The 13,398-nt window shown below is 46.8% G+C and overlaps 1 protein-coding gene across 1 annotated transcript in view; it reads left to right on the top strand.

The window, feature by feature from the left end:
• Positions 1–13,398, top strand: part of LOC116967244 (G protein-coupled receptor kinase 5-like) — an 88,013-nt gene that overhangs the window by 23,074 nt on the left and 51,541 nt on the right. The window contains exon 2 of the mRNA XM_033013701.1: positions 6,956–7,051. Within this exon, the coding sequence (XP_032869592.1) occupies positions 6,956–7,051 (96 nt within the window). The remainder of the gene's footprint in view (positions 1–6,955; positions 7,052–13,398) is intronic.

The raw sequence follows: 13,398 nt of genomic DNA, 5'->3' as shown, positions 1-13,398 counted from the left end.
CCAGAGAAGCTGCCTGTCCCGCTGAGTTGCTCCAGCATTTACAACTTTACAACTCCTACCCTTTCTGTCGTGGGGTAGACTGAGACAGAATCCCCCCCCCCCCATCCCCAATCTTTGCAAATCCCTCAATTTCCCTCCTGGGAAAAATAATGTTTTATCGTATCATATTTAATATCTATCTTCTGCCTATTGCTTCAGCTTCTTAACCTCCAGAAACCGGTTTGGAAGTTTGCAGCCCTGGGATGTTTTACAATGAGACGTCTTACCAAACATTCCACTTCCTTCCAGCACCTATTTTCAAAGCACTTTGGACCCATTTTTATTCCAACGTGCAGACATAAACGTTGCATGTCCTTGCGCCTCGCTTAAGTCAGCTTGAAGCTGGCAGGCTGCCAGCCCTCCCCAGCAATGCTGAAGGGGATTGTACTCTGTACATAATACAACTAATTGAAATTCTCCACAGGCCGCTCAACTAACGTGGCGCTTAAAGGTTCCGCTGACTGTCAAGACTTGCCTGGCAAAGTTGAACTTGTTTTGATGCTTCAGCAAGGCTTTTGTTGCTTGTTAGCGAGACGCAGTGGAATTTTCACTGGATGGGTTGATGAGGTGCAGTGACTTGAGATTGTAAGAAGGCCCACTGATGTGTGCAGCCCATTTGACAGTCAAATACTATCCCTTGTGTGTTTAGTCCTAAGGGTTTGTTTTAGGGGGCATTGGGACAGAGAGAGGGAAACATTTCAGTAAAACTTTCAACATGTACTTAAAAAGGAATTTATATTCACTTACTTGGATGTAACTCAAAACAAAGTGGATAAATCTGTTAGTGTTTTGGCCAGTATTTTCGATGACAAAACGAGGCTTGGCATGGAATGAGCAGTTAAATGAATGACAATTTTTTTAATATTATTTTTCGGTATATTTTTAACTTGTTTATCTGTGGCCAAACTGGTTTATTCCACTCTTGTTAAGATGACTTTTTCGAAGGCCTGTGTGTTACATAAGTTGCAGCTGAGGTTGAAATGGGCCACAAGGCTAATTAAATCTCCTTCCCCGCTATCTCTGCATCAGTCTGCGTGTTTTGTGGTTGCTCTTCCAATGTTGACATGGGCTGTCCAAATATGTAACACTTGCAGCAGAGGCGATGTTCCTTCGGATAAAATAACCTTAGACTATGTTTCAGCATGTCAAAAAGAATTTACCTGAACGCATCAAATTGGCTTCGGTAAAAATTGCAAATTGTCCCTAGTGTGTGCAGGACAGTGTTAGTGTGCGGGGATCACTGGTCAGCACGGACTCAGTGGGCCGAAGGGCCTGTTTCTGCGCTGTATCTCTAAACTAAACTAAAGTGAACATGAGAACAGCAGTACACAAAATTGCTGGGGAAACTCAGCGGGTGCAGCAGCATCTATGGAGCGAAGGAAATAGGCGACGTTTCGGGCCGAAACCCTTCTTCAGAGAACAGCAGTGTTGCATTGTCAAGTCAAGTTTATTCGTCACATACACATACGAGATGTGCAGTGAAATGAAAAGTGGCAATGCTCGCGGAGTTTGTACTAAAAAACAAACAAACTACAACAGAATGGAACAGAATCACATATTCTTTTACATTTTACATATTGTGGGAGGAATGGAAAAAGGAAAAAAACAGCAATTAAAAAAAAAACCCCAGTAGAATGGTACAGTAAAATAAAGTGGTCGATCATTGTGAGGTCGATCAGAGGCTGGGAATACTCAGCAATTCAAAGAGCATCAGTAGAGAGAGAAGCCAAACAAATGTTTCAGGTTGGTGATTTTTTAATTTCTCTCCACAGATTTTAGTTTTTGAGTTTTCCCTGGTGCACTGTTTATTTTCCCTTGACATGCATCTCTAAAACAGTTCTTTGCGATTGATTGGATGATACATCATGGAAGCAGGCCCTCCAGTCGACCATCGAGCACCCATTCACACAAGGTCTATGTTATTCCACTTCTGCATCCACTCCCTGCACGCCAGGGATAATTTACAGAGGTTAATTAATCTCCAACACGCGTGGATTTGGGATGTGGGAGGAAACCCACGCGGTTCAGGGAGAACGTGCAAACTCCACACAGATAGCTCGAGGAGTTGGGATTGTTCCCGGGACTCTGGCACTGTGAGGCAGCAACTCCACCTGCTGCGCCAGCGTGCTGCCCTATGTTGCGATGTCCAATGATACTACCTGCATATCACTCTTACCCATAACAAAGCAACTCATACTAATTGCTGCATCCATTGGGATGGCATCGATTGTGGAAGACTGTATAAATTAATCTTTTTTTTACCATAAGATCATGTGAGAGCAGAATTAGGCCATTCGGCCCATCAAGTCTACTCCGCCATTCAATCATGGCTGATCTATCTCCCTCTCCTAACCCTATTGTCCTGCCTTCTCCCCATAACCCCTGATACCCGTACTAATCAAGAATCTATCTATCTCTAGCCTTGACAATATCCATTGACTTGGCCACCACAGCCTTCTGTGGCAAAGAATTCCACAGATTCACCACCCTCTGACTAAAGAAATTCCTTCTCATCTCCTTCCTTAAGGAACGTTTTATGTGGAAACTGAGTTGCTGAATAAACGGATATTTTGCAAGGAAACATAACTTTACTCCCAAAATCTTCGACACAGATTCTTTGACCCACCACATCCAGGCTGACCACCACATCCCTATCTGTACTAATCTTGAGGCCTTCTATGCTTTGGTCATTCTAGTGGTCTTCTACACGGAAATTTTCCTGGGGAAAGAGGATTTCCTGCCAATATTTATTTGTTGCTTTTCCCACTGAAGGTTCACTGGGGTTTCTGGGAAATGCAGCATTTTGAGATCTGGGCTGCAGTCCCTTGACGTTCTTTGCTATCAACAATAACCGCACAAGTGTTTATCAGTGAATTATTTCTAAAAAAAAGAATGCCTTTGTCTCCCATTGCCCGCTTGCTGGTGGAGATTTACTGAGAGTGCGTCTTGCACAATCTGGTTCAGGTTATAGACAATTTTAACTTTATTTTCAGCGTGTGAAATGATCTGTAATGTGGGAATGAAGCATGCCTGCGGTCCCATTATTTCTGACAGTGAGCAGTACTGGGTTTCAATGCTTACATTTGTTTATCAGCCATAGTTGCAGCATATGTTGCTGATTGGACTAGCGTTGAGTTAGATTTTGCTTTTACAGGGACAGTGCAGATTCTAATTGCTAAAGACTTTTGTGTCAGCATACAATGTCTTCATGTTCCAAAAGGTTGCATTTGCATAGCCCCTCTCACAACCACAGGATTTAATATCCAGTGGAATAGTCGCGACCCGAAACGTCGCCTATTTCCTTCGCTCCATAGATGCTGCCTCACCCGCTGAGTTTCTCCAGCATTTTTGTCCACCTTCCATTTTCCAGCATCTGCGTTTCCTTCGTGAAACATTCCGACCTGCTGTGAAATGATTTTGCAACAGTCTGTTGACTTGACCAGTAATGTCACAACAACTGTAACAGCTCTCGTGTGGAAATGTAGAGGAAGTGATTGAGATGATGTAAGGAAGGGAAGCCGGTTGCAAAGTAAATGTGTGCCTGCTAATAATTGCTGAGTGTTGTGGTTTCCTGGTTTAAACAAGAAGCCCGGACTGGACAACTTTTGATTCATGTCCTCTCACTGAGTAATGGCTCTTGTCGACTCTCACGTGGGCCGATTCTGTTTGGGAGTCTCCGGATCCAACACCAAGAAGTCAATGAGGCTTTGCAACTCCAAGTTCCTCTCATGACCTTGTGCCCTGCTGAAGGATATATACATCCTTTGCAATTAGTTGTCTGATTCACTGATTTGATTCCGGGGAAGAGAGCATGGCCTTGGAGAGGGCGAGTAAGATTGGCCCATGTTCACGAGAGGTTGGAAGAACGAGAGGAGTCGTCACTGAGACAGGACTCTTGACGAAATGCCAAGAGGTTCTGACCCAATTTTGTTTGTCGTGCACAAGGTCCAATATGACGGGGTCTCCATTGGTGATTGAGATGAGGAATTATCTCATGTAGAGGGTTTGCAGACATTTAAATTACAAAGAAGTACGAGGCAGGAGAAGGGTGGCAGAGCAGTAGAGTTGCTGCCTTACAGTGCCAGAGATCCAGGTTCAATCCTGACTGCAGGTGCTGGCTGTACGGAGTTTGTACGTTCTCCCCATGACCTGCGTGGGTTTTTGCCGGGTGCTCCGGTTTCCTCCCGCATTTCAAACACGTACAGATTTGTAGGCTCATTGGCTTGGTAAAATTGTAAATTGTCCCTAGTGTGCATTGGATAGTGCTTGTGTGTGGAGATCACCGGTTGGCACGGACGTGGTGGGCCGAAGGGCCTGTGTCCATGCTGTATCTCTAAACTAAACTAGGTGGTCATGGAAGGAGAATGGGAATGTGGCCCAGAATGCACGCACGCACCACACACACACACGTACGCACCACACACACACACACACGCACCACACACATGCACACGCACACACACCACACACACACCTCGACCCACTGAGATGCTTTTTGCACCAGGTTCCAGCATCTGCAGTGTCTTGTATCTCCATCTTACTGAGGACCTCACTTGCACAAAATGCAAGTCGGACGATATTTTTTAAAGGGAACGGATAGGTGACGTTTCAGGTCTTTAGACTTAGTTAATTAGGAACTGGCTGACTTGGCCTTGAAGGAAAAATGTCAAGGCGTTACTTTTGAAGGTGAGCATTCTTGCTTCCGTGCAAGTGGGCTATAGTTTTGTGGTGGGTTGAAGAAAGCTGAATCACACACTCTAATGGCGTTCACAACTCTGCTTGATTCTAGGTGGTAATCCTAGCTATTGATAGCCGAGCATGTCTGACGTACATGGTGGATATTGTTTACACTGACTGATTCCTTGCCCCTAGGTCGGTGCGTGTGATAATCATCTAGGTCATTGCTAGGGGAGGGGAAAAACCTTGCAGCAATGATGATACAGTTCCCGGTGAGACTGAATGATCTCAGAAACTAGGGTTACTGGTTACCAAGTCAAGTCCTGCTTATTAGTTTAGTTTTTAGTTTTTAGTTTAGGGATGCAGCTTGGAAACAGGCCATTCGGCCCACCGAGACCGCACCGATCAGTGATCTCCGCGCATTAATGCTATCCTACACACACACACACTAGGGACAATTCACATTTATGCCAAGCCAATTAACATACAAGCCTGTAGATCTTTGGAGACGTGGGAGATCCTGGAGAAAACCCACGCGGTCACGGGGAGAACGTGCAAACTACGCACAGACAGCACCCAAAGGACAAAGGTCAAAGGACATTTATTGTCACATACACCAATTGGCGCAGTGAAATTTGAGTTACCATGCAGCACACAAATAGGATAAGCACAACACTATAAAACTTAACATAAAACATAAAAACGGTGGACAGGATCGAACCCGGGTCTCTGGAGCTGTAAGGCAGCAACTCTACCGCTGCCCGTATTGTCGCATACACAAGGGTGGAGAAATGTTGCTCGCTGAAGCGTCTTGGGCGTGTAGACACAGACAGCACGCAAAAATATATGTGTACATAAATGACACGTTCTACTGTGCAGAGAAAAGGTGAAAAAAAGACCTCAGAGAGACTAAAAAAAGAGAAAAACGCATTTAAATGTCCACAATAGGTTGAGGTGAATTGGACAGCTTCCTAGCTTATGGAAGGACCGTCCTGTAGAATGATAATAGAAGGGAAGGGGCTCTTTCTTGAGTCTGGTGGTGCGCGCTTTCAAGCTTCTGTACCTTCTGCTGGACGGAAACAGAGGGGAAGCGGAATGACCAGGGTGGGACCAGTCTTTGATTATGTTGGCTGGTTTTCCCAGCCAGCCACTGTGGCGCAGCGGTAGAGTTGTTGCCTTGCAGGGAATGAAGCGCCGGAGACCCGGGTTCGATTCCGACTGCGGATGCTGCCTTTACGGAGTTTGCACGGTGACCTGCGTGGGTTTTCTCCGAGATCTTCGGTTTCCTCCCACACTCCAAAGACGAAGAGGTTTGTAGGTTAATTGGTTTGATAAATGTAAAAATTGTCCCTAGTGGGTGTAGGATAATGTGTGGGGATCGCTGGTCGGCGCGGACCCGGTGGGCTGAAGGGCCTGTTTCCTTGTTGTACCTCTAAACTAAACTAATCATGCAGTGTAAATTGAGTCAATGTTGGGGAGTTTGGTCTGTGTGGTGGACTGGGCTACATCTACAACACTCTGCAATTTCTTGCGGTCTTGGGCAGAGATAATAATAATAATAATAATAATGGATGAGATTTATATAGCGCCTTTCTAATACTCAAGGCGCTTTACATCGCATTATTCATTCACTCCTCAGTCACACTCGGTGGTGGTGAGCTACTTCTGTAGCCACAGCTGCCCTGGGGCAGACTGACGGAAGCGTGGCTGCCAATCTGCGCCTACGGCCCCTCCGACCACCACCAATCACTCACACACATTCACACACATTCACACACAGGCAAAGGTGGGTGAAGTGTCTTGCCCAAGGACACAACGACAGTATGCACTCCAAGCGGGATTCGAACCGGCTACCTTCCGGTTGCCAGCCGAACACTTAGTCCATTGTGCCATCTGTCGTCCCTGAGATGTTCCTAAGCAAAGCTGTGATGCGGAAAGACAAAGTATTGTCTTTCCGCTGACTGGATAGCACGCTACAGAAGCTTTTCACTGTACCTCGGTACACGTGACAATAAACTGAACTGAAATGAACACCATACTTGTGACATTGGGCTGAACCAAGTGAAACTGACACCATTCATCTCTAACCAGAAGATCGAGTTGAGGGTGATGTTGAGATGTGGTGGCCGTTTTACTCCCTCTAGTGCAACAGAGCTGTCTCCTGTGCCGGGAGACCCATGCCGTGCCTGATGTGATTCAGATTCTCAGTCCTCACTCACTTTTCTTTTATATTTTATAGGTGGGGGAGGGAAACGAAAAGGAAGAAGCAAGAAGTGGAAAGAAATCCTCCGGTTCCCCCAAATCAGTCAATGTGAAGATCTCCGGAAGGTTCTGGGTGAGTGTATCAACCAACACAGGCAGCATGGTGGCGCAGCGGTAGAGTTGCTGCCTTGCAGCGCCAGGGACCCCGGTTCGGTCCCGACTGTGGGTACTGTCTGTACGGAGTCTGCACGTTCTCCCCGTGACCTGCGTGGGTTTCCTCCAAGATCTTCGGTCTCCTCCCACTCTCCAAAGACGTACAGGTTTGTAGGTTAACTGGCTTGGGTTTGTAAGCTTGGTATAAGTATAAATTGGCCCTAGTGTGTGTAGGGTAGTGTTAATGTGCGGGGATCGCTGGTGGGTGCAGACTCGGTGGGCTGAAGGGCCTGTTTCTGCGCTGTATCTCTAAACTAAACTGAACACTGGGGCAAGGAATTGTCATCGGAGGGAGGGCTGACTTTTCAGATATGTTTAGTTTAGTTTCAGTTGAGTTTAGTTTATTGTCACGTGTACCGAGGTACAGTGAAACGCTTTTGTTGCGTGCTAACCAGTCAGCGGAAAGACAATACGTGATTACAATCGAGCCAGATACATGATCATGGAACGATTTGTGCAAGGTGTGGTCTTAATTGGAAAAGTTGGACCAAAGCCCATGGTCTTCCCTGTTATTAAGCGATGGGAGAGGGAATTGAGGTCCACCAAGGGCTTCATAGAAACATAGAAATTAGGTGCAGGAGTAGGCCATTTGGCCCTTCGAGCCTGCACCGCCATTCAATATGATCATGGCGTGCAGTCAGCAGTGTTAATGAAGCCCAGTGGTGCCTTATACGCGAACCTAGGCTATTGGTGAATAAATAGGTTTTAACAACATCTTAGATGATAGAACTTGGAGTTCTGAGCCACAGTTTTCTGGCAAGAGAGGGTGTCCATCGAGTGAGAGGCAGTGGTGGGGGGATCTCAATGGGGGAGCATAGTTTTGAGATAAGGTGCTGGTTATTTAAAAACAGAGGTGCGTGGATGTTCACAGAGGGTGGCGACTCTCCGAGTTCTCTGCCACAGAGTTGTGAAGGAAGTCGTTAAAGTGCCGGTGGGTACGTTTTTGGGGAATTGGGGGCCAGGTGACTGCCTCTTGTTCCTCTTGTTCCTTTTGTGCGTGAGAGGGGCGAGGAGAGGGGGGGGGGACGAGGCGACGGGAGAGGGGACGAGGGGAGAAGGGAGAGGGGAGGGGTGGCGAGGGGAGGGTGGGCGAGGAGAAGGGGGGGAAGGAGGAAGGGATTGATCACTGGCCTTTGGCTGATATTTTAGAAGGTGGTCAGCATTTGCTATTTGCTGGGTTGGTGGATGAGGAGATGGTGTCGGTGTTGAGAAGGGCAAGGCTGGAGGTCCAGTGTTACATGGAGGCAATGAAGTTTTGAACAGCTTGGATCTTGTGACCAGCAAAGGCTGGCAGGCTGATGATTTGGTGAATTCGGAGATACAAAAGAGGTGCAGATGTGGCTTTTGGCAGCTAGCTGGTTAAATAAGGCGTTGGTGGCCTTGTAGAGATGAACTGAAGCTGCTTTGGAGAACAGCACCACTGATCCTGTATTGAATATCAATCTGATATTAACCTGAACAACCTGAACAACTCGTTGTTTGTGAGATAGAACGAGAATCGATGGCATAGATAGGCACAAAATGCTGGAGTAACTCAGCGGGACAGGCAGTATCTCTGGAGAGAAGGAATGGGTGACGTTTCGGGTTGAGACCGTTGTGAAGGCATTGAGACCAAATCTGATTCTGCATCTGAAATTATCCCTGATGTTCTTCAATTTCATCAAGATATTAAGGTTGTTCTCTCGGGTCACTGGCGATATACGTAGGTAGTGGTGATGATGTGACGTTTCAACATTGAGTCTGGGATTTTGTTCGTGGGCTCGATCCGTTCCTTTTCATTTTTTACACAACTTTACTTGCTCTCTCCATTCTGTGAGGCAGTGGACTGTATAAACGGGCTTTCACAGGTGGCACAGCTGCTTCACGAGGATGTAGCCAGGACAAGACCCTGACCTTTCGGGAGAGTTTGGGTGGGCTTGGAGCACAGGGGGGTGAGGGGTGATCGCATAGAGGTGTTTTAGACCATAAGAGGAAGAGATGGGGCCGAATCACAGTCTTTTCCCAAGAGGAAGGAAATCAAGAAACTGAGGACTTGGGTTGAAGGATGGCTCAGAGGGGATAAGATTTAACAGGACACTGAGGGGCAGGTTTTTCCACGCAGAGGCTGATGGGCATATGGAATGAGCTGCCAGAGTAGATAGTTGAAGCAGGTAGTGTAATAACATTGAAAAGATCATGATTAGGAAAGGTTTGGAGGGATATGGGCCAAACACGGGGCAGGTGGGACTGGGTGTAGATGGGGTGTCTTGGTTTGCATGGGCAAAGTTGGGCCAAAGAGCTTATATTTTTGTTTCGTATGAATATTTGACTGAGCTATTGATGGGCTGTTTCCATGCTGTATCAGTGAACTAAACTAATCTGGAGAAACTCAGCAGGTGCAGCAGCATGTATGGAGCGAAGGAAATAGGCAACGTTTCAGGCTGAAACCCTTCTTCAGACTGAAGGAAATAGGCAACGTTTCAGGCCGAAACCCTTCCGGGTTTCGGCCCGAAACGTTGCCTATTTCCTTCGCTCCATAGATGCTGCTGCACCCCCTGAGTTTCTCCAGCTTTTTAGTGTACCTTCGATTTTCCAGCATCTGCAGTTCCTTCTTAAAAACTAAACTAATCTGTTGTCACTTTTGTGTGTTTCCTCTGTTCCTTTATCTTTGTGATATCTGGATAGTGCCTGCCTGTAACATTTTAACTGGAATTTCCTGAACATTTCTTTGAAATCTGAAATACTTTTTCTTGGGAAAAAACTTCCATTGACAATGTATCAAATTTACCAATTACTTTGATTTGAACTCCGAGAAACGGTGAAAGTTGGAGAGGATGATCTCAGAAGTAAGATAAGGGCTAGAGGCAGCGGCCAGCAATCTAATGGGGAAGTTAACATTTGAGTGGCACAGATTTTTGGAGCGCATCTGCTTCTGCATTTAGGCAGAACTTCTTCTTCTGTCGTGTGTCTTTTAGACCTGCAGCTCCGTTGAGGCGAGCCAGGCCAACGTGTCATCGCCCAGGTCAATCAGACCTCGTTCACCATTCGGTGGCCAGTGTTTGGGGCAACTGGTGATGATGTGCTCCACTGTCTGTGTTGGGTCCACACACTCGCCGGAGGCGCTGCCCACCTCTTCATCGCTACTCCATAGCGTCCGATGCCTGTCCTCAAGCGGTTGAGGGTTGTCCACTGCTTTCGGGGAAGGTCCTGGCCAGGGATGTCCATGGGGTCATTGATGTAATGGTGTAGCCTAGATGGTTCCGCTGACTTCCACTGGTCTCTCCATCTCGCCTTGACCCAGGTGGCCTTAGAAGCGTCAGCCTGTGTTGTCCGTGGCAAAGGGGCGCTGTGACTTGAGGCACACTCGTCATGGTGTCTCTGTGACGATCTGATGGAGGAGGTGGGATTCACTGGCCTGTGCCTTTCGAGTGAGGGCCAGCGTGGCTGCTTCTCGTCTGATGTTGGCTGGGGAGATGCCAGCGAGGACGGGGTGGTTTACTGGGGTGGCAGGTAAGCATCCGGAGACAGTCCGCAGGGCGTTGTTGAGGGCAGCATCCAGCTTCTTGGCGTGAGGGCTACTGCACCAGACCGGGGCGCAGTACTCGGCGGCTGAGAACACCAGGGCCTCTGTGGACATGCGCAGGCAGAACGATAGTAGATAACAGTACAGGCTCGAGGAACAATATGCATGCCGTGTGTGTAGGAAGGAACTGCAGTACACGCCGTAATCCTCAGCAAAACACTATGCTTTGGTCAGGCAGCATCCGTGGAGGGAATGGACAGGAGGCGTTTTGGCTCGGAACCCTTCTTCACACTAACTCAATCTGAAGAAGGGAATGTTTGTGCCACTTTATCATCCTTGAGTCTTACTTTGCAGTCGTGGCCCACTTTTCCCCTCCAAATGAGAGATTTATATTTTTACAGAATCTTTAATAATCTCCAGGTCACCCAGAGTGCCTTCAACTGCGGAAATATTGTCTGAAGATGGGCCTCGAACCGAAAGGTCACCTGTTCCTTTTCTCCAGAGATGCTGCCTCACCTGCTGAGTTGCTCCAGCTTTTTGTGTCTCTCTTCAGTTTAAACTAGCATCTGCAGTTCCTTCGGACACAAAATGTTGTTATTAGTTCATTATCATCACTTGTACCGAGGTACAGTGAAAAGCCTTTGCTTGCGTGTCATCCTATTAAATCAGATCATACCATACAAAATGCAGTCAAGCCGTAACACAGTGCAACAGGTAGTGCAAAGAAAAATATCAGAGTGCAGTATATAGTTTTACTGTCTTGAAGTGTAACAGTTACAGAGAAAATGTCTGCATTTGCAATGAGGTAGATTGGAAGATCGAGCCTATCGCCTTATGGGAGGACCATTTAGTAATCTGGAAACAGCAGGGATGAAGCTATTCCAGAATATGGTGGTACCGGAAGCATCACCTATTCCTTTCCTCTAGTGATGCTGCCTGACCCGCTGAGTCACTCCAGCATTTTGTGTCTATCTTCAGTGAGACTGGCCTGTGATTATGCCGGTGGCCTTGTCGAGGCTGGGTGAGGTGTAGATGGAGTCGATGGAAAGGCCACTGGTTTAGTTGATGGCTTGGGCTATGACCACAGCTCAATGTGGAGTTCTTGTTGTCAAGCACCAGGAAGGATATGATTACACTGGAGAGGACGTTCACCAGGATGTTGCCTGGATTCGAGGGTTTGGGTTACAAGGAGAAATTGACTAGGCTGGGTGTGTTCTCCCTGAAGCTAATGAGGCAGAGAAGCATAGAAAGAGGAGATTGTCAGAGTCTGCTTCCCATGCTGAGGTGTATCTTACGCTAGATGACATAGGTTTAAGGTGAGAGGAAGGAAATTTACAGTGATCAGAGAGGAGAGTAGTTCGTATCTGACGTGGAAGCAGGAACAATAGCAACAGTTACAACATCCCAAAGACGTACAGGCTTGTAGGCGAATTGGCTTCTGTAAAATTGGAATCAATCCAGGCGACTTGGGGTGGTCTAGATTGGCATGATGGTTAGCATAAACACAGTGGCCTGTTTCTACACTGTACAACACGATGATATCAAGTCAAGTCAAGTGAGTTTATTGTCATGTGTCCCTGTATAGGACAATGAAATTGGAGATCTTTGGATGAAACATTGTGAAAGGCCTGGATAGAGTGAATGTGGAGAGGATGTTTCCACTCGTGGGAGAGTCTAGGACCAGAGGCCAGAGGGATGTACCATTAGAAAGGAGATGAGAAGGAATCTCTTTAGTCGGAGGGTGGTGAATCTGTGGAATTCATTGCCACGGAAGGCTGTGGAGGCCAGGTCAATGGATATTTTTAAGGCGGAGATAGACAGATTATTGATTAGTAAAAGGGTGACAGGGGTTATGGTGTGCAGGCAGGAGAGGGTAGAGATAGATCAGCCATGATTGAATGGGGGAGTAGACATGATGGGCCGAATGGCCTAATTCCCCTCCGAGAACTCATGAACACATTTGTAAATCAGATGGTTTTTTTCCAGTTATTCAGTAGTTCCACAACGAATATTAATGAAGCCATCACCTTTTTAAATAACAATGATATTTATTAATGATTTGATGCTCCACAGCTGTTGTGGTGGGATAAAAGCTGAGCAATTAGCCGCTAATTGGATAATTTAACCACAACACCACTACCCGGGTAGGCTGCGACCTCGTGTTTCCACTTGTCTCTTATGGGACAGTTAATGATATAGAAAACGTACATCTGGAAAATGATTGTGAACTGAGCAGTGTATGCAGGATAATTGAAGACAAATTTAAACTTATTAGGAAATTGTAATGGGCCATCGGTAATGTTGTATGCTACTCACAGAGTTGAAGCAAACCTTTTAAGGAACAGTTTGATGTTTTATTGGAGGTGTTTTTTGGTCTGAGAGTCATACTAGTGTAGATGGGACAAGTTGGTCAGTGTGGGCAAGTTTCCACGCTGACCAACTTGTCCCATCTACACCAGTCCCACCTCCCTGCGTTTGGCCCACATTCCTCCAAACCTGGCGACAACCTTGATCCTGACCATGGATGCTGCCTGTGCGGAGTTTGCACATTCTGCCCGTGGCCTGCGTGGGTTTACCCCGTGGGCTTCGGTTTCCTCCCACACTCCAAAGGCGTACGTTTGTAGATTTATTGGCTTGGTGCATGTGTAAATTGTCCCTAGAGTGTGTAGGATCGTGTTAATGAGCAGGGATCGCTGGTCGGCGCGGACTCGGTGGGCCGAAGGGCTTGTTTCCACGTTGTATCTATTTCACGACTAAAACTAAAC

The sequence above is a fragment of the Amblyraja radiata genome, chromosome 39 (assembly GCF_010909765.2).
Source record: "Amblyraja radiata isolate CabotCenter1 chromosome 39, sAmbRad1.1.pri, whole genome shotgun sequence".
Taxonomy (NCBI): domain Eukaryota; kingdom Metazoa; phylum Chordata; class Chondrichthyes; order Rajiformes; family Rajidae; genus Amblyraja; species Amblyraja radiata.
This window is presented reverse-complemented; position numbering and strand designations above follow the sequence as displayed.